The sequence below is a fragment of the Stereum hirsutum genome (assembly GCF_000264905.1).
Source record: "Stereum hirsutum FP-91666 SS1 unplaced genomic scaffold STEHIscaffold_5, whole genome shotgun sequence".
Taxonomy (NCBI): Eukaryota; Fungi; Basidiomycota; class Agaricomycetes; order Russulales; family Stereaceae; genus Stereum; species Stereum hirsutum.
In genome coordinates, this window is record NW_006763135.1 from 631,730 (window position 1) to 651,915 (window position 20,186).

The 20,186-nt window shown below is 51.3% G+C and overlaps 8 protein-coding genes across 8 annotated transcripts; 3 read left to right on the forward strand and 5 right to left on the reverse strand.

The window, feature by feature from the left end:
- Positions 1-355: 355 nt before the first annotated feature.
- STEHIDRAFT_94736 (WD40 repeat-like protein) lies at positions 356-2,039 on the forward strand (the record flags this gene model as incomplete). The annotated part of the gene is made up of 8 exons (XM_007302577.1): positions 356-515; positions 611-757; positions 834-972; positions 1,042-1,217; positions 1,327-1,496; positions 1,569-1,655; positions 1,736-1,814; positions 1,881-2,039. The coding sequence occupies exons 1-8, from the start codon at positions 417-419 to the stop codon at positions 2,037-2,039; spliced, it is 1,056 nt and encodes a 351-aa protein (XP_007302639.1). The 5' UTR covers positions 356-416.
- A 276-nt stretch (positions 2,040-2,315) lies between these two features.
- On the reverse strand, positions 2,316-3,242 carry STEHIDRAFT_155266 (uncharacterized protein; the record flags this gene model as incomplete). The annotated part of the gene is made up of 4 exons (XM_007302578.1): positions 2,316-2,547; positions 2,610-2,788; positions 2,857-2,977; positions 3,055-3,242. 4 exons carry the CDS (start codon positions 3,240-3,242, stop codon positions 2,316-2,318), a joined length of 720 nt encoding a protein of 239 aa, XP_007302640.1.
- Positions 3,243-4,124: 882 nt separating this feature from the next.
- STEHIDRAFT_155267 (uncharacterized protein) lies at positions 4,125-5,440 on the reverse strand (the record flags this gene model as incomplete). Its single annotated transcript, XM_007302579.1, has 7 exons — positions 4,125-4,231; positions 4,320-4,415; positions 4,484-4,589; positions 4,669-4,792; positions 4,886-5,046; positions 5,107-5,230; positions 5,295-5,440. The coding sequence occupies 7 exons, from the start codon at positions 5,438-5,440 to the stop codon at positions 4,125-4,127; spliced, it is 864 nt and encodes a 287-aa protein (XP_007302641.1).
- Positions 5,441-6,382: 942 nt separating this feature from the next.
- On the forward strand, positions 6,383-11,359 carry STEHIDRAFT_167314 (LNS2-domain-containing protein; the record flags this gene model as incomplete). Its single annotated transcript, XM_007302580.1, has 8 exons — positions 6,383-6,592; positions 7,399-8,152; positions 8,220-9,235; positions 9,295-9,504; positions 9,581-9,723; positions 9,791-10,030; positions 10,109-10,336; positions 10,405-11,359. The coding sequence occupies 8 exons, from the start codon at positions 6,383-6,385 to the stop codon at positions 11,150-11,152; spliced, it is 3,549 nt and encodes a 1,182-aa protein (XP_007302642.1). The 3' UTR covers positions 11,153-11,359.
- Positions 11,360-11,474: 115 nt separating this feature from the next.
- Positions 11,475-13,175, reverse strand: STEHIDRAFT_129918 (Arginase/deacetylase; the record flags this gene model as incomplete). The annotated part of the gene is made up of 8 exons (XM_007302581.1): positions 11,475-11,593; positions 11,664-11,704; positions 11,773-11,851; positions 11,931-11,971; positions 12,041-12,169; positions 12,222-12,643; positions 12,726-12,980; positions 13,047-13,175. The coding sequence occupies 8 exons, from the start codon at positions 13,173-13,175 to the stop codon at positions 11,475-11,477; spliced, it is 1,215 nt and encodes a 404-aa protein (XP_007302643.1).
- A 1,158-nt stretch (positions 13,176-14,333) lies between these two features.
- Positions 14,334-15,208, reverse strand: STEHIDRAFT_109771 (uncharacterized protein; the record flags this gene model as incomplete). Its single annotated transcript, XM_007302582.1, has 5 exons — positions 14,334-14,411; positions 14,567-14,582; positions 14,650-14,677; positions 14,826-14,914; positions 15,060-15,208. 5 exons carry the CDS (start codon positions 15,206-15,208, stop codon positions 14,334-14,336), a joined length of 360 nt encoding a protein of 119 aa, XP_007302644.1.
- A 300-nt stretch (positions 15,209-15,508) lies between these two features.
- On the forward strand, positions 15,509-17,127 carry STEHIDRAFT_138438 (Mov34-domain-containing protein; the record flags this gene model as incomplete). Its single annotated transcript, XM_007302583.1, has 6 exons — positions 15,509-15,573; positions 15,687-15,950; positions 16,105-16,251; positions 16,340-16,431; positions 16,519-16,673; positions 16,765-17,127. 6 exons carry the CDS (start codon positions 15,509-15,511, stop codon positions 16,951-16,953), a joined length of 912 nt encoding a protein of 303 aa, XP_007302645.1. The 3' UTR covers positions 16,954-17,127.
- Positions 17,128-17,433: 306 nt separating this feature from the next.
- On the reverse strand, positions 17,434-19,060 carry STEHIDRAFT_138439 (uncharacterized protein; the record flags this gene model as incomplete). Its single annotated transcript, XM_007302584.1, has 3 exons — positions 17,434-17,585; positions 17,661-18,361; positions 18,477-19,060. The coding sequence occupies 3 exons, from the start codon at positions 19,058-19,060 to the stop codon at positions 17,464-17,466; spliced, it is 1,407 nt and encodes a 468-aa protein (XP_007302646.1). The 3' UTR covers positions 17,434-17,463.
- Between the last annotated feature and the right edge of the window lie 1,126 nt (positions 19,061-20,186).

Sequence of the window (20,186 nt, forward strand, 5' to 3'; positions counted from 1 at the left end):
CTGCATACTTACCTTGATGGGATATTCCCCTTCATCTACCTGGGAGTGTCGGCCGTCGGGCCCTTCCATTGCACGGCGACCTTGTCCTCAGAGGGGCCTGGCGGTTTGTACGGCCCTCTGGGTCGTGCACCGTCTCAATATTTTCCTGTCCCGATCCGGCCCTCGGGCTGGGCGGGCCATTATTTTTGTCGGCTGGCGGCGCTAACCCTAACCTTAGACAATCTACAATAAACACATTTTATAATACTGCATTTGGACATGCTTGCAGACCGTGAGAGTTGTGTGTCGCGTTCGGCGCGTCGCGTCGTCAAAGTTGCTCTGAATTGCTCTCCACCATCACCGACTTCGCCCTTGTGCAGTCAACATTTGCCATCGCTCTTTGTCACCATCGTTAACGACATTCAGCATTGTTTTTGATGTCGAGCTCACAAAAAGAAGAAGAGGGAGAACTCCAAGCACCGCAACGACCGCCCTCTCCCCCACCCCACACGACGTTCTCCGCTCGAGGTGTCCATGTACGCGCACGCTCACGAAATGATCCCGAAAGCAACTCGAAATAACCTCGTCTATGGCCTCTTATTATCTCTGTTCAATTCCATGCAACACACAGGCACCTAATTTCTCCGCTTTTCGACCTCGCGATGTCCGGATACCCTCACATCAGGGCATGAACCATGTCGCATGGAGTTGTGATGGGAAGAAGCTGGCAGCAGCAGGGATGGACAAGGCAGTGAGGATTTGGCAACCAGACAAGAGTGTATGCTCTCTTTCTTTCCTCGGCCAGTGAACATGTATTCTAGTCGGAATGCTCATATGAACTGGTTCGCTTCTAGTTGGACACGCGAGGATGTTCGCTGTACTCGATATCGCACTCGGACGATACCGACTATGTGTCCTGGAATCCAACGCATCCGGAGCTATTTTGCTCATCGAGTTCGAAGGAAAGGAGGATCGTGTTTTGGGACGCTCGACGTAAGTACCATTTTTTTCGATTCCATGCATTCTCAGGGGGGTTGAGACGATGTTCGGGCTATCGTATAGAGAGCAAACCCACCCAGATAGTCAACACACGATCTGCACCGATCCAAACGAACTACTCACCAGACGGGAAGCACCTTGTATGGGTCTCCGTCCCCAACCAGCTCCATTTCTTGTCGTTTGCGAAGCCAGAGGGAGACGATGGCAAGGAGCAGTGGGGCCACATGACGACTGATACTGTGTGTACTCCTACCAGTTCCCTGACCCTTCACTCTGCTGATCGTGTTTTCGGCTCGTTCTCTTCTGTTCCATCGTTCCGTGTTCCGTGTTTGGTGTTCGATAACGTAGAGCTTGACAGCCACGACGGCCATGTTCAACCACGTAGGCGACGGCCTTATCCTCACGCACATTTCAGAATACCAGGTCCGCATCCACGACTTTCCTGCGTTAACGGTTCAAGAAAGCCTTCCCGCGCATGTCGGAGGATGTATCGCCGCCGCTTTGGATCCTCGGGGAAAGTATGTCATTTGTATCACTTTTTGTTAGAAGACAAGTACTAACTTTTTTTTGCTGTCGCTTGTTCTACTCAGATACATGGCGTCGGGAGGATATGATACGATTGTGAACATATTCGATATGGACGAGTTGATCTGTGCGAGGACGATCACAGCCTGCGAGTGCGTCTTTTCATTCCACTCCAAATACGGTCCCTGTCCAGACAAATTGGCTCACGCATACACTCGGACACACTTTACAGACATTCCGTCACTGCGCTCAGTTTCTCCCATTGCGGCGAATATATAGCCATCTCAAACATCGGAAAATATATTGACATCGTACGCTTTGCTTTGCCATCTCTCTCCTACGTCCTTCACCATAATTAACATATGGCCCTTGGATAGTGTGCAGTCGAAACTGGTGCACATATGCACCGCATCAAATCTGTCTCCAGTTCGCCCACCGTCGCTTGGCACCCCTCGAGACATGCCATCGCATACTGTGGCCAGGTGGCAGGCCCACCATCTGTCGCGGCTGTCAGCTTGTTTGGACCGGGTGTATGAGATGTATGTCTGTTCGATTGTCGCGCGATGGTACAGTACAATATGGTATAGAATATCAATAAGTATCTGGGTATATTCCTATTGCGGTGTGCTTCTTCCAGAGTCACACAGCCAATGTGGCTGTCGATGTCCTTCCCGTGCTTTGGCATTGACATGCTGGCGTATGAGGGTGCAGCATCCGTTCTACTTCTTTCTCGAGATCATTCCACGAGCACTCTCCCTCGCTGTCTTCGTTCCGATGTCTGGACTCGTTGACCCATGCTGGACCGTCGATGATCAGGCCTGATGCATAGTCAGCTCATACGCATGGGTGGCGATGGTGGTGAAAGACCTACTGGATTTACTGATGTCGTTCACGGCTGTCACGCTCCGTGCATAGACAAGCGCGCCAATAGCTCGTGAAGCGTATTCACGACCACATGCGTAGCGCTCGTATATACCTCCGCTCGTATCGACCGATTGTGAGGTCCCGCCTCCAAAGCTCGAAACTGGACTGGCCTTGAGAGTTCTGTGGGTTGACTCGCAATGAGCAACAAGGCTAGCGATAAAAGAGTGTGACAGGATGCTTACGCTGTCAAATGCCTCACTAAGCATCGTTTTTGTTTCCTTTCCCATCCCTCATGGTGCCAGTTCAGCAGCTCCCAGATTTCGAGGAGCGCAGCATCGCCTTGTCTTAGACGATAAAAGTAGTGTGCGAAGGACATCTCGCGGACATGGTATTGACTGAGCACGGAACCGAGTTTATGTGTCTGTTATGGCGAACGATGGGAGATGCGTTAAACCAGGCAAAGGACGGAGATAGAGTAGGAAGGCGGACGTTAGCTAGACGGTATGTCTTCTCTGCTTCGTCGATGATGGCGTCCTGGTGCTCTTTCGAGACCCCCTTGACTGACTCTGTCGTCAGGACTATCTCGAGTTGGTCGATCGTGGCTCTTCCGCTATACACATACCAAGTCAGCTCCGCGATCTCAACACTGCACTGTAAACCGATAGACGAAGGAGATGGAGAGCTCACATCTCTTCTACCTCCCTCACATATTTTTGGATGTCTATGTGCGGCTCGAGGAGAGTCTTACACATGTTCATTTTGGATAGGGCATATAAGAGGTCCTGCCAGTTCTCGATGCATTTGCGCGCCCGGGAAGTGTCTTCGACGTAGACGGAAGAAAACGAGAGGGGTTTCTTTTCTGGGACTTCTGTCATGAAGGGCAGGGAAAAGGTAGCTTTGGTATTGGATGGGGGAACGTGAAGTGTCGAGATGTTATTGCTAGCTTGAAAGTCGTATGTGGAATTGTTATTTCGCAGCAAAGGCGCAGATCCGAGTCATGATATACGTCCTGTGAGCCCTCGTGTTATTGTGTACGAGTGGCAGTGGGCCCCTTCATTTAGTGATTTACGCCCCTTCGGAGGATACGAAAAAACAATACAAGAGAATTAATGAAGTGAGCCGGCTCCGTCGTTAACGACGCGCAGGGTAGTGATGCATATGATGAGGTCTGAGGAGCTACTTATTGTTATTGTGGGCCCGCCCACTGGGATGGGCGTCTTTGTCTTTGTGCCGCTTTTGGGACTTTTGATGCCCGCCTTCGTTCTCGTAGCACGCTGTTGATTGAAACGGAAGTCTCGTTGTGGGTTGTTGATGGTCATTTTCTATCCAATTGAATGTCTCCACCCACCAGTGGGCGCACAGCCAGGACCGGCAGTTTGGCGATATGACGGCAGTTTCCGGCCGTGATAGTTCGTTCTTGTCTGAAGTGTGGGGTACAGTGAGTGGCCATTATATAGTACGTAGGAGCATTGAGAAATATATGGAAGTCGTTCGTGGTCACCTTCCATGAGCAAGGAGATGCCTCAAGTATCGACTTAGGTTAATTTCGGTTATGCATGCCGAACGCAATTGACTTGGTGTGGGTGACGCATTCCTAGGTTGTCCTCGAGAACGAGTCTGTAATTGCCCTCGACATTACTCCCAAATGAGCAGCTGCGAACCAAGAATACGAAATCGGTATATTATCACTTCCTCGCGGATACATTGTCAAAGTATATGGTCCTGCCCATATCCTTTCCAGACCAATAGGGAGCCCGTCAAGTTAATGGTCCTTGTGTGGGGGTGGCGGGTGGCAGTGGGTTGTCGTGCGCTTGAGCAGTGGTTGGCGATGATTCGGTGTCGACGATTGTATGAGATAGTGCAGCTAGATATTACCCAGACGCGAAAAAAAAAATTAGACAATCAGAAACCGCAAACGGTTGAGGAAATAATCAATGAAGAAATCGACCAACCGATATCGATACCCAAGTCGTCGAGGAGGGTGTCTATCTCGGACACCCATTGAGAGTCGTGTTCTTGGGACGAGCGGCTTCCGTTGTTCAGGCAAGCTGATATGAGGATAATGATAGTGTGTGTAAACGAATATCGGGTGTCACGGGGATCAGAGGTAACTTACCATCTGTACTGTATCCCTCGTCTGGGGAGGTGCCCGGATCAGGTACGTCTTCGTTCGGGAGGTCAGATGGCTGGTTCGCGGAGATATTGCTCTGTGCCAGTCGTTGCTGTAAAAGTCCAGTATCAAAACGCGTACGAGATCAGCGAACCGAGACGTAGCGTGCAAGATCAGACAAAATAGCAGACCTGGACGACATCGAACCGTCGACGGGCAATATCGGAGTACATCCTCGCTTCCTTATTGGCGGCATAACGCGGTGCTTGGAATACATCAAAAGCAATTTGGCTGAGGCCACGATAGAACAATGCCCTAAATTGTGGCGCAAAGGGTGTGGCGCAAGTATGGTTGCCCGACGGTCAACGAAGACAACCAAAAGCGATAGATAGTGATAGAAGAGTCTACCATTGGAAGTCGGCCAGAACTTCGTTCTTGTCGTAGTCGCCCCACTTATCAGTGTCGGCACGCTTCACGAGGTCGTAGATTTGAGAAAGGAATGAGTCTCCAGTTTGCAGGGTGGATACGGTATCGGTCTCGAGGAGATGATCGTATGAGTCGGATAGTCGCTTGAGAAACGACACGAATATCGGCAAGATTGGACGGAATCAGAGAACTGGGCAACTGACCTCGGCAGACGTGGAAACACGGGACAAATGTCGGTTGAAGGAGATGATCAGCTTCAGGGCTCGCCACCTCCACCAATGAGGCTTTTGACGAACGAGCACCTCAGCCTCGTCGGCACCTTCGATACTGTAATTACCGGCTGGATAAGTCAGTAGAGCAAAATCAGAAAACATAGAGAGGTGACACTGACGCTCGTTTGACGCCCGTTATCGTAGTTCTTTGCTCTGGAGTTAGAGTAAAGGCATGCTCAAGGTAATCGTTTGCTTCAAGTAAATCTCGCCAGCGAGGTTTTGGATTCCGCTCAACAATCTTCATTAGACGCTTCTGAAGGCTCATCCCGAGTGTAGCAAAGAGAAGAATGGCACGGCGAGATTCAGTGAGAAAAGTGAGGAGAGAGAAGCAGTGCAGAATAATCATGGCGAAAATCAGTCAGTGACACGGAGCTCCAAGCTTTATACAAATCGCTTCGCCAAAAGAAGAGCATAAGCGCAACCAAAGCGTCAACATCGTTCCTCTTGGAGCCTATGGATGCAACGACAATAAGGACTCGGATGTCGCTGATGTAGCCGTTTGTGAACTTGGGCCCGCGAAGACGCCGAACGTATGGGAGTGACACGCCGATTTCGGCGGCGCAGCCTTGTTCTGCAGCGTGTTTCGTTCCCACCGACTGTGACGACGAACAGATGTACCACTGTGATGCTTGGAAGAGGGTTGGGTGGCGGCACTATTGTTATTGTCGTTTGTGGTGGGAATTTGGGGATGAGGTCGGGAAATAGCTGGTCGTGTTGGGGCGTTCGGGGATGTTTCTTGGGTCGTGGATGCTATATCAAGCAAAGTCGTGCAAAGTTATGAAGAAGTGTTATTGTAATGCATAGCCTGTCGTTTATTCTATTCAAGGCGAGGATGCCTCGAGGCTGAACTGGAGGAGACAAGGAGGAGACGTTCTGGGAGGGCAATACGCCACAATGGCTCGTAAACGTGGTCGACGGTATGAAATCTAGAAAGCGAACTGAGCGATCGTCTTCAACGAGGCCACCATACGGCCGCGTTACACTTCTGAGCCACTGTCTCCTCCTTGCAGCACTGTGCCACGACTTTGACTAGATTGTTCTATGGGCCAGGATACGAAGACGAACGAGAGGATGGGGGTAAGAAAGACGGATGGGGATGTGGCCCCACCCGGGGACGAATATAGAAACACGTGCGGGACCTTCAGCGAGTCTTCAGCGGTCGCCCCAGAGCGTCAGCCGCTGTAGTCCTTCTTTGCTTCGTACTCCCATGAACTACCTCTGGGGCGCGGTCAATGCCATTAGTGCCCCTTACCAATATTACAAGGAACTCGCCCCACTTAATCCGTCGACACTCACTGGTGCTATCGATGTCATAGTCATTCGCAGACCCGCTCCGGGCGGAGGCACAGAGTTGGCATGCACGCCATTTCATGTTCGGTTTGGGAAATGGCAGGTATTAAGACCTGGAGAGAAGAAGGTACGTTGATGTTCTTCCCGCTCTTCTCGCATGTTTCTCTCTCGTTGGGTCTCGGAAGGTCAACGTACGGGACACGGTTCACCGAGGCAGGCAGGGCAAGGATGGGTCATGGCGTTACTTGGGGATAGAGCTGGATGCATCAGCTCATGACCCCAACCCCAAAGCGCCTGATGTACTGCTGTCGAACTATTCTAGAGCTCACTCTGCACCGCCTTGGTCGTTCTACTTTCAGGATCCCAATTTCCTTGTCAATTCGCCTCACAAATCTCGGACGATGTATCCACCTATCCATTATCTCATACATCGGCTATCGTCGAGCACAAACTATCTCATGTTTCTCTGGGCGATACCATGCTGCGCGAAACCTATTCATGAGCTTGTGATTCTCATTGTTGCCTTGCGAACTATCTAGAGCCCGCCCGCTGCCTCGGGATTCTATCACAACTATCATCATACACCGCACTTTCATCTTGATAAAGACAATACGATTCTGCACTGAGAGTCTGCATCTATTGCGCGTTGGGATGCTCTATTGCTATGATCTCTGACATCTCCATGTTGACGTCGGGCTCGGGAGATATAGACTCCTAACTTTGAAGTGCCACACGAAGTGCTTGTGTGGCCCATTTGCGTGGCCTGCCGTGTTCTATTTCTCACACATCGACGGCCTGTAGCCATGCCGCACACCACCTCGTTTGAGGTTTGTATCGTTTCTGTCTCTGAAATGGTATATTTTATCTCCCGATGTTGCCCGTTTCGCCTATCACAAGCTATTCGACATACTACCGTTACTCTTACTTTCACAGCTCAGCTCTCTAACACTTGCTCTATCAATGCGCTTACACGATTTCTACCTTCAGGTCAATGTAGCCATCAACGGCAAACCCATCCCATTCAACATGAAGATCGGAGACGCCGGCGAAGCCTTCTTCATCTTCGAAACCGAAGGCGACATCCCGGACGATCTCATAACATCACCACTCCTCGAAGCCACGAAACCGGGGCAATCAAACATCCAGACACTCAAGACTGGACGTTTCGGTGCTAGGGAGGATGGACCGGATGCGGATGTGGATGCGGAAGGGGACATGGATATGGGGATGGGTGGTGGTTTGGGTTCGAGCGATGATAGAAGACAGACAGAGAGCACGCAGGAGCCTGATTTTTTGGACTTGAACGAGACGGGAGTGGAGCCGAATGCAGAAGCGTCAGGTTCAGGTTCAGAAACGAGACAAGATAGAGACAGGGATGAAGTGGGCAGTAGGAAGGGCGCGAAGGGCAAAGGCCAGCCTGGATTGTTGACTCGGACGGTTGGAGTGGGGAAGGCGGTCATTGATGCGGTGGGTAGTGTGGAGAGGGAAAAGAGAGGGGAGGTGAAGGATCAGGTCGAAGCTGCGCGAAACGTTACGCAGAACCTTGTCGAGACCGAGTTTCATGGGATCGGGAAGGAAAGTGAGCAAGATATGAGATTGAGGATTAGGGGTAACGATCCTGGCGACGAGGCGTTACCGAAGCTGAAGGACGAAGATCTGCAGACGCCAGATGTCATCGACAATGGTGGTGGGTTGTTCCTCTCGATCTCCGGAGCTAGCAGCACTCATTGAATTGATTTTATGGGACTCCGTAGATATAATGATGGATATGGGCGGGTATCATTCACGCCAACACAATCGCTCCCAATCTCACGAAAGCCGCCACGAAGATTACTTCGGCCAGCAATCTATTCCCTTTCCCTCCGCCGGAACACCTTCAACCAGCCTACCATCCTCACCTCTCCCAACTTCACACGTACCGCAACCACCGCAACCACAACCGTCCACCTCATCACCCAATTCTAGCCCTACCCGAACTCTACGTCCTATTCCCTTCCCAACAGGCGACCTCGACATCCGTGCGCCCTCTGCCCCACCAACCGACACCCCCGAACGCTGGGCTAAACGTCACCCTTCATTAATGATACAAGGCATGCCACCGCCCAGTATGCAACCTCAGGACGAATTCTCATGGGAATGGGGCGCATTCCCTCAAAGAAGTCCGATGAGGGCTTCGTTCGATCATCTGAAGTATAAACCGAGTAGGATGGGCGTTACGGATATGCTGAATGAGGAAGAGGAAGGTGGTGGGTTGGGAATGCCGAGTATCGCGGGTGTGGTTGGCGCGGCCGGTGGACTCGGTGGAGAGGGAGATGAGGATGAGGACGAGAGGAGGTTTCAGAGGAGTAAGAGTTTACCGCCGGAGTTGGAAGGCGAGGATTTGAGCTCGTCGATTTCTGTGGGTAGTGGGGGTGGCGGCCAGGACGCGAGAAAGGCATTGGAAGAGGTGATTCCCAGAATGGAATTTCCTTCCAAGGTGCGTGAGAACGAGAAAAGTGAGGACGAGCGGGAGCCCCTATCCGAGGATGAAAGCGACGCTCGTGCTGGTCCGAGGTCAAGGGAACGGGAGAGGCCGAGAGATGGTGAGGGAAACAAGAAGGGTCAGAGGTCGTGGACGAGATGGTGGACTGGAAATAAGAAGGATGGAAGGACGCATAGTGTGGATGTCAGGGGAGCGAATGCTCAGGATGATGCGAACGCGCCGACGAGGAAACAACTGGCGGAGGACAGGCCGCCTCTGAAGGCGTTCAACTCAGTTCCTGTTGTCACGGCAAGTACATTCGGTATCTACGGCGTAGTGTGGATCCTGACTCCAGTTTTTTTCGATAGCCTCAAGGCATCGCCGCCGCCGAGAGTTCCACGCCGGAATCTGAGGAATTCGACCCTTCATACGGGGTCTCGGCCAGATCGCTACCCAACGACACTGCTCCCATACACCAATTCACTAGCACACCTCTCCAGGAATCACCGCCATCTCGAGTTGAGCCCGAGCCAAGCAAACGATTCGCAAAGACCCTACGATTGACTTCGGAGCAACTTGTCAGTGTCTTCACGGACCTACATCTTTATTGTTCCGAACTGACATCGTGGCTTTCTCCGTGTTCATGTTTTGTAGGAGAGGCTCAACCTTGAACCAGGCGCAAACACTATCACTTTCTCGCTTTCCAGTTCAGGCGTGGCTGCGTGTACAGCGCGAATATTTGTATGGGACTCGACAGACCATATTGTCATCTCTGATATTGACGGGACTATCACCAAGTGAGAATCACCTCTTTCTTGAGCTCCTTTCTTGACTTCGTTGACCTGTTATAACTTCATCTTCTAGGTCTGATGCCCTCGGCCATGTCTTCACCATGATCGGACGAGACTGGACGCATCTCGGTGTGGCGAAGCTTTATACCGATATCTGCAGAAATGGGTACAAGATCATGTACTTGACCTCGAGGGCCATTGGCCAGGCCGACTCGACACGATATTATCTACAGGGTATCAAGCAAAACGATTATCAACTCCCAGAGGGTCCCGTCATCATGAGTCCCGATCGGTTGATGGCTTCGTTGCATCGGTGAATATTTTTTTCTCACTTACTCCCAAATGTCATGCCATTTCAGGGTACTCCGTAAACTAATATAGGGTTGTACAGGGAAGTCATCATGCGCAAACCTGAAGTGTTCAAGATGGCCTGTCTGCGCGATATCCAGCGCCTCTTTGGACCTACCTCTCCCAGCCCTTTCTACGCAGGCTTTGGCAACAGGATCACCGACGCCTTATCGTATCGAAGCGTGAATGTTCCAAGTTCGAGGATATTTACAATCGATTCAAACGGCGAGGTCAAGATGGAGTTGCTCGAACTGGCTGGGTACAAGTCTCCGTGAGCTTTTCACACCTCTTACTTAGCCCAAATGGGTCTCCGGACGCTCGCTCACCCGATCACCTCAGGTCTGTGGCCAGCTACATCCATATGACCGATCTCGTCGACCAAATGTTCCCTCCAATTCAGCATAAGTGGGAGTCCGAGTTCACAGACAACAACTACTGGAAAGCGCCCGTCGCAGAATTCCCTCTTCCCGACCTCTCCCCACCCTCTCCAGCACTCTCCGCCCGCTCCGACACATCGAACGTCTCCACGCTTGCAAGGCTAAGGAACTTCAGCCTCCGGGCCAACAGCGGAGTCGCTAGTGCAAATGCGGCGAAGAGGATGACGTTGCCCCCTCCCGTGACGGGTGAGGTTAGGGGTAGGCATTTGAGTCTCGAAGGTGTTGGTGCTGGAGTAGGGACCGGAAATATGGATGAGAATGGGAAGAGGTTGAGGCAGATGTCGAGTATGGAGAGGTTGAGTAGTGCGCTCGCGGGATTGGCAGTGGGTGGCGGTGGCGACAGGAGGAGTGTGAGTCCAGAGTCCTCGTCAGGGACATATTTGGATTCGGAGGACGATGATGCGGAGAAAGGGGAATTGTTTATCGATGGACGAAGACGGAGGAGGAGGGTCAGGACGGAGAGTATGCCCGGCTCGTTGCCAGAGTCGAGGGCAGGTACGGATGATGAGGAAGATCTGGAGTTCGGCCCTGAAGAGGGTGAGGAAGGGGACGAGGACGATATCCATGAGGAGGAAGAGGAGGTCGCGGAGCAGGAGTTCGATGATGATTTGTTGGCGACGGGAGAGATGCAGAATGTGCCATTCTTGTAGATCGTTTTCGGTTTTCGTGTTCTCAGTGGTCGTTGCATATCACACATACAGCTCACACATCCGCACATTGCACGCAGTTCGTTTGCTTACACTCACAATCCACAGACACGACGCATTGATTTGTTGTACACACATGACATGTAAATTATCATCGGCTTAGTTGGTTGTCGCATCGCCATAGCTATAATAGATGCGGACTTTCCCTCTCGGGTGGTGGACTCATTTTGGAGATTTCACTCTGATTGAAGCCCGTTACGATTCCCTTCTACCCATGCGTTGAGCGATTATCGAAGGGACGTATAAATGAAAAAGCAATGGTGACCTAAAGCTCCTCCGACTTCTTCAGCGCACGCTGAGCGTGAGGTTTGGGGGGCTCGGACGAGCCCATCATGCCCAAAAAGTCGTGCACGATATCGGCTGCAGCGATACTCGTGATATCCGCTGTAAAGACAACGCATCTCAGCATCAGCGCCGCATGCTCAACAGGAGCAGTAGAGTGATAGGTACGCACCATTATCGTAGGCGGGTGCAACTTCGACGACATCAGCACCACTGTTATTTACGATGGTGTCGAGGTTAGACGAAGTATGTGAAAGTAGGGAGGACAAAGTTGGACGTACACAAAGTTGAGTCCGGATAGTCCACGGAGGACGCGCTTGACTTCGCGAGTGGTCCAGCCTCCAACTTCAGGCGTGCCGGCTACAATACAGAGACGAAAATTATATCCATTCGTGATTAGCGACCAAGTCTGAGCTCCAATTTCAGGATGAAAACTGACTGGCCGGAGCAATTGAGGGGTCGATCACGTCGATATCGAGCCTATAGTTATGTCGGAAGGATATAAATAGAGTCAGGATGTATATGTAGTGTAAAAAGGACAGGACTGACGTGAGGTAGACCGGATTCGTGCCAACACGATCTCTGATACGCTTGATGACCTCCGCGATGCCAATGTCGTCGATATCTTCAGCCGAGATGGTCATGAAGCCGACGTACTCGTCGGTCTCCACAGTTTTACTCTGTAAACGTCGCAATGGATACGAACCCATTGACGGATGAGAAAATTTACCGATCACCTGGAAGAATAGTTATACTAACGTTCATCTTAGACCGAATACCAGCGTGTACGTTCGTGTCATTGATGAGGAGACCTTCCTCATGTGCCACAAAGAAGTAGCTGCCGTGTGTCACAGGACTGGGTGGAGCGTTACGAGTGCCAGAAGTGTCCATGTGTGAGTCGAAGTGGATGACGGAGACTGGGCCGTATATTTTGTAGAGAGATCGAAGAATAGGAAGAACGATGGTATGATCCCCTCCAAGAGAAACAACCTTTGGATGGACTAATCCGTCTTTTGCGACGAGAGCAGACTTTGAAGAGAATACTCCAGGGCTGTCTTCTGATGCACTCGCGAGGGGACGTGCGAGGAGAGTGTCGTACGCGACTTCCATTTGGTCCAGTGCGAGCAGGTTATCATACGCACTCAACGGGATCTGAGCAAACCAAGAGACATCTCTGTCAGTGCGGCGCCATCGCTATATTCTATGCTAACACAGCGAATAATCAAGTACTCACATCCCCACAATCCACCGCCTTGATTCCATCATAAGGACTGATCCCCCATGCGAGCGTATATCCCCTCTCCCCACTATGTCTCCGGCTCCCCAATCTAATCCCATGTGGACCAAACCTCGCACCTGGCCTGTACGTCACCGTCGTATCGAAAGGCATACCCAGAATAGCGACGTCGTAGTTGATGGAGGTGTCTTCCAGGCATCGAGCGTATTCAAGGTGAGAAAAGGAGACAGGGCCCGTGTAGGAGAGATCGTTCTGTTTGCCGTATTTTGAAAGCCAAGTAGCAGGCGTGGGATCCTTTAAGGATGGGTTGGCGACGACAGGCTGGTAATGAGATGAGGGAATAGGCTCAGTTTTGGTATCGAGTTTGAGGGGCTGTTGGCCTGCATGGTCTGGGGAACAGTGGGTCAAAGCCGCCTGAAGAAGAACGAGAACGAGCGTAGACTTCATTGTCAAAGGTTGAGATGAATTAGACCGACAATGAGAGCAGGCACACAGTCGTTGTCAATGTATCGTCCCATGCGAATGACTTTATAGCAATACAGGTGGGATGGGCAGATAACGTGGGCAGATAAGCATTTTGAGCAACCATTCTGTCCCGTCCGTGTATGTGCTTCCCGCCTTCCAGGTACTGAGCACCCTCCTAGTCACGATAAGCCCGACGGCTAAGCAAATGAATCGGGATGAGGTGGATCGTAAGACCAGCTGTTCAATACCATCCTCCGAAGTGTCGAGATATTACTAGACAACAATAGAAATGTGTAAGTCAAGGAAACGATAGACACTTTCAAGGGGTATATCCAAGGAAGTGCTCTAAATAGGCTTCCTAGATGGATGAAGAATAAGTGCATGGTTAGAACTTAGATGCGAGTGACACCGTCGTGGTCAAGTCGTGCCAGTGGCGGCGGATACGAAGAGACAGCCTTGCGTGGGTAAATGTTTCATTTCAAATGACACGCCACCCATCGAGCATCAAGCTTCAAGCTTCAAGTCCGACTGCCAAGTTATGAACTCTGCGAATACTTTGAGAGCAGGAATGAGCTTCACCATCAACACCGGCAATGAGCCCAGTTTTGCAAACCACTTTCTGGGCAGCGTTGGGACCGTTTCTGACGGTTTTCAATTTTTCATACCTTGCGCATCGGACATCCCTCCTCTTCACTCGATACTTCGCATACCATGTTGGATAGGGATCACACATACCCATACTTCCTAGCACTACGTAGTAGATTCAAGAGTGGCAGCCGGTGGTGCCGTATTGTGGCGCGCCACCACGTTGCCGAATCTCGGAGACATCAGTGAGAATCCTGTAAGTTGAACCTGTAGGAACCGAAAAGACCCATGAAATCTGCTATACCCACGCCTTGACATCGGGGCCGTCCCTTTCAACTAATCTTTTCCCGTGGCTGCATGACTTCAACCAAGGAATGTCCTAATGAACGCATATACGGTTCAAACGAACCCTCTTACAACTTTGCGTAAAGTTCAACCGTTCACGGTGAAACACATCAAATCAAACCAGTCCAGAATCCCATTCGATTTCCACAGACTTGCGCGTACAACTGAAACACGACGGAAGGCGGAAGGCAGGACAGAGCGAATCTGAATCTAGTGGGCCGCGTGCGCCTCTCCGTCGGCGTGCTCTTCGTGGTGGGCGAGGTGGTCGAAGATGGGTTCCATGGGGGGCTATAAATCCGGGACGGAGTGCATGAAAGTTAGATATGGATTTTGGGAGAGATTATAGAGGGATTGAAGGGGTGTCGTGATGGGATATCGGTAAGAAGGGAGGGCATGAAGGGAAGGAAGAAACGAAATCCAGTGGAGACGCGGAGTAGACGTACCGGTGCATTACGTTCCCTGAGCGGAGACGAGGAAAATGTGAGAATACTAAGTGACGGGTGATGAGTAGAATGAGAGGGCGTACCATTTGTTGCCGTCGGGCATCAGGCCGGCTATTCGTAGGAGGATACCAGGGTCAACGACAGCAAATAATTCATCAGAGGGACCGAAAAGCACAATAAGCCCGTTATAAGACAGAACGCGAGAAGACATAGTGAGTTGCAATCCACGAAGGATATAGACGACGGGGAAGGTGCGTACGGATGTAAGGATCAGGGTGTCTTCTGGTCTCGAGATCGGCCTCTGCCTTTGCAAGAATTTGAGCAAGTGCTCGAGGATCGGAAACGTTCCTATAGGGCGTACAAGAGCCGTGAAGGAGTAGTATCAGTGTCCGTCCATCCCATGCCCATGAACTCCAATCCCTTGTTCGACCGCCTCGCCCTTCGCCACCTTGCAAACAATCCACAACATACAGCAAACATCAAGTCTACTGACCTGTTCGCCTCAAATTGGGCCCTAACAGCCAACGCCCTGGGCCTGAACAGCGTATACTGAATCGCCCAGTCCTGCTCGAGCTTCAGCATGCGCTTGTACAATGACTTGACATAGAGTCGATGTGCGGACGTAAATGGCGAGGCAGACATAATTCGGTTTCTCTCCTCCACTAACTGAAGTGCACCAGAACGACAGGAGGATGATATGAGCAGTTAAGAGTGGGTGAGAGGTTTAGGATGAGCGTCACCAACTGAAACTTCCGGCGCTTATTGCGTGACGTAAGCAAATTTTGGATGTGGCGAGTTTTCTTGAGACCGCTTTGCTTCATATCCTTCTACTAGTCCGTCGAGATCAAGGTATGTACTACCTTTCGTCCGTTATATATCTTCGTCTTTCATGGAATCCTTTTGTCTCATAATTTACCCGTGTGTGCACATGTAGAAATAAAAATGGCCGTAGGATCTTCAGCATCATACCTCCGATCCGCTCCCTCTTCGTCTGCCCCCGCGGTCCCGTACGTCTGTTCTCAATTTCTCATCTGCATTCCACGACTAACACGTATTATTCCTTTTTCCAACCTTTCTCCTTTCCACTCACGGATATTCAACGAACTCCAACCACCGCCAGCCGTCCCCCAACCTCACTCACCGTCCACCCCGTCGCTCTCTTCTCCATCCTCGACCACTACCTCCGTCGTCAAGACTCTCAAGAACGTGTCATCGGAACCTTGCTGGGCACGCGCTCCGAGAATGGCGATCTTATAGATGTGAAGACTGCGTTCGCGGTGTTGCATAGCGAGACGAGCGAGCAGGTGGCGGTGGATATGGATTATCATCATCAGATGTATGAGTTGTGTCAGAGGGTCAGCCCGAAGGAGGTTATTGTTGGGTGGTGAGTCTCTTCATCTCTTGCTTTTCTCCCCGGATTGTTGCCTTGTGTTGTACGAGTGCGAATCTTTTCGTGTGGCTCCGTCGTATTCGTGTGGCGGAATGATGGCTAACGATTTTCTTCTTCTTTCGGTGTGGTGAAATATAAATATATCTAGGTACTCTACCGGCTCGAACCTCAACACCTACTCCGCCCTCATCCAAAACTTCTATTCGCACGAGACAGCACCCTACCCCGCCATCCACATCGCGCTCAACACCGGGACCGTCGAAGGCGAGGAAGCCGGCGTCAAAGCGTACATCAGGTGCTTACCCTTCTAATTACTCTGTGACGAAGTCATCCCACGACGTTCAAGGCAAAGTTATTAATGATATATATGCATGACGGTCCAGCTCGCCGGTGGGAGTCTCCCCCAAACCCGAAAACGCGGTATTCACGCCCGTGCCCGTCGAGCTCAAGTTCAGCGACGCGGATCGTAGCGGACGTACGTTCTCCTTCTTCCCTCTGCCCCCTCTCAACCATCATCCAAAGAACCCGGCTAACCCACTCTGACCTTGAACCGATCACACAGTCGACCTCCTGACCTCCTCCCTCACTTCCCCGCTCAACGCCACCGGCGCAAACACTACCGCACCGACGACCGATCTCTCGAAGCTTGAGTCCTCGTTGCGGGAATTGATCGGGATGCTTGATCGGGTGCTGGGATATGTGAAGGATGTCGTGGAGGTGCGTTCCCTTCTCCCTCACCCCCGCCGTCTAATCTTCCACAAATCACAAATCACTAATAATAAAAAAATCACATATCAAACATGATCAGGGAAAGAAAACAGGCGACAAAGCGGTAGGACGATACCTCATGGACACCTTCGGGATGGGCACGGAAGAGATGGAACGGGGCGGGTTCACGGGCAGTCTCCAGGACACGCTGATGATGAGTTATCTTGCGAACCTTGTACGCGCGCAGGCGGAGGTATCGTCGAGGCTCGCGCTCGTCACTGCTGCCTGATTGATTGTCACTGCTGCATGATTGGTTGTTCTTTCTTCTCAGTTCTTATTTGACACACGAAAATGGGGACCCTTTGGTTGCCCTTTTGTCCATGAGCCGTTAGTGTGCTGTTTGTTCTTGTTGTATCTGTATTGATACGAGTAATAGAATTCATGGTCCGAAAACCATCGTCGCTCGACACCCAACACATTCTACTTTCAAGTACAGGATGACTACAAAAGAAAAAAATACAGCGGGACGAGATCAGGAAGGTAAATAAAATTGAACGATGAACATATACCATGAACAGTAGTGGTGACGGTTCGTAAGTAAATGTAGGAGACGTCCCGTCACAGTGTTCGACGGTCGATTGATTAGAACGATAGATACATAAATGCGAAATAAGTCAAGGATAAAGATAGTAAGTCTGACTGTGCGGTTATCGAGTCGGGAAGATCAAGCACTGGCAGAAGGGCTAGTGAGAGTGATAGAGCCTAGGGACCATGGCATGTCGGACCAACGAGAATGTACTTACGGAACGGGTGAGCGATCTACTGTCTGACTGGGACTCTTAGTCGTGCTAGATACCGGCCCAGACTGTGAGGAGGGTTCTTGTGCATCGACCACTCCAGCTTTCTCCTCCTCCTTTTGCTCTATCAACACGCAAAAAAGAACGCGTATATCAGTTCCAATCCCAACCCCACAACATGATGAAGTCAAAAACTCACCAATCTCCCACCTCTTCCGCTCCATAGCCTCTTCATACCTCTCCCGAAAATGTATCCTCAAATACGCTAGAATCACCCCCTCCGCCTCCTCCAGCGCTTCTTCTGGGGACCATTCCTCAGGCGCGTGGCGCGCGAGCTCCGATGGGGGGAGGTTGATATGGTTGGCGGGGTAGCATTGATCGTTGAAGACTAGGTATGCTGCGTACGCCAACCCCCCAGAAAAGTGTACATCAGCAGGAGTAAGTACATCAGGCACGAATGAGCGTGTCTTGCAGGAGAGCGCAGGAGAGACAAGCGGGCCAAGGCAAAATGGGGGAGGAGAGGGGCAGAACGTATACACACAAGGTTTCCACACCCGCATCTCATCCACGAAATTCCACAGCTCGTCACATCCAAAATCGCGCGACGCAGGTCTGAAGCCGTCCATCTCGATCTCCATTGTTCGTCCGCATTTGTGGGAGGAGTCGCAGTGCTCGAAGTCGATTATGTAGACGTGGGGTGGTGCTTCTGGTGAGTTTGGATTGGAGTCGGGTTTGGACTTGGGCTTGGATTTGGACTTGGACGTAGACGAGGAGTTCTTATGGGAAGGAGGGCAGTATGGGGACCCGGAGGAGGTGGCGACGAGGACGTTGTATTCGTCTAGGTTGTTATGTTTCACGCCGGCGTCATGGATCGCTTGAAGAGCTTTGACGATTCCTTCCCTGCTCATTCATTCACATCCAAGCATAAGTAATCATTAGTCAAAAACATCCTCCATGCACAACCGCGACGTCCCACCGAAACCAAGCAAAACAAAAACAAAAAACATAAACTCACTTCACCTCCCTCCCCAAACACTCAAACTCCCACCCCAACCCCGCTCCCTTCCCCACATCTTGCAACACCAAACACCCAGTAGCGCCCTCCGGCGTCTCGCCGACATAGAACCCATAGCATATGGGCACGTGGATGCCCTGAAGGTGCGAGAGGGAGGTGTGGTAGGTGCGGGCTTCGTGCGTTAGGGAATGGAGGGCGCGGGAGCCGTAGGCTAGTTTGAGGATGACTTGGATGGTTGGTGGGGGGGGAGGGGATGCCAGTGGACGGTTGTGTTCGTTTTCTGGACTCGGAGTGTCGAGAGGTTCACTGCCAGGAGGCGGGTCCGAAGTATTAATATTGGGACTGGGTTTAGAGTCGACACTGAGAACGTGCATAGTAGCACCCCTGTAAACATCCCCCCTCGTAGGCCTCCCCCGTTCCTTTACATGCTCCACATCCCGCACCACGAAATACGTATCCTCGTACTTCACATCCCCATACTGCAGCAGGGAACGGGCAAGATTCCATTGTTCGATCACTGTTTGGTTTGAGCGGGAGCTGCCGGGTCCTAGCCAGGGTTGGGGGACGTGGAGTTGTAGGGACATGTTGGCTAGAGCAGAGAGAGGAAAGAGTCGTGATGAAAAGTAGAAAGGGAAGGGAGGAGGAGCAGGAGGAGCAGGAGGAGTAGGAAGAAGTGGAGGTTGAATTTAGGTCTAAGAGCACGGCGAATTGGCCTCAGAATCGGTCCCGGCAACAGCCGTTCCAACTTAACTTACTGCGGAGTCACTCGGCTTGGCTTGGTGCCACTGGTACTTACTGGCGCTGAGGTGGGCCACACCATCCCGATCTCCCCCTCGTCATGACACAACCATCATCTGCATATGCATATGCATATCATCAAGCTGGGACTATAAGTACACAGTACACAGTTGTCAGTCAGTAAAAATAAGTAAGGAGGTAAAATAAGTAAGGAGGTAAATCGTACGGGTGTGTACACTGTGACTCGGACTACATCATCTACTTATCGTACAGGGGTGACGGACGGGATGCATTGATGCGAAACTGAAGCGGTGGTCGTGGTCGTGATTGGGGTTGGAGTTGGGATTCGGGAGCGGGAAGCAGGCGGGACTGGGGAAGCAGGCGGGAAGCAATCAAAAAGCGAAAAGCGATGCAGAACAAACGGACGAACGAACAACATTTTAACTCGGAGGCATGGAGGCGTGATGGGGTCAGGAATGGTTGATCATGACGGGGGATACCGTGAGTAAGGACTCGGAATAAGTGGATGAACGGTCTGGATACAATTAGGTTAGGTATGGAGATTCCTTGGATATGATTGGATATGATGCTGGCTATAATATGACGCTGGCTATGCTAACGATGCGAACGATGCGAACGATGGATGAGTGGAAGAGTGGAGATAATTAGTAGCGATGGAAGGAATCTGAAACGAAACGAAACGACACGGCAGACAGAAGAATGCGGGAAAACAAAACGCACGAAACAAGATTCCATGCGACATTGCGAAGATGGGAGAGCCTTCCACTCAACGGCACCCCTCCAACATCCAACAGTCCACGTAAGTCCCAGCACTCCATCCTCAAAAAAACCTCCCCATCCCACCCCCTCCCAGTCCAAAACCGATCTTCCGAACCTTCACTTCCAACACCTCTTCCGCCTCCGCTTCCCCATCTCCTCCGTCTACTACTCGCTCCTCTTCTCCTTCCCTCC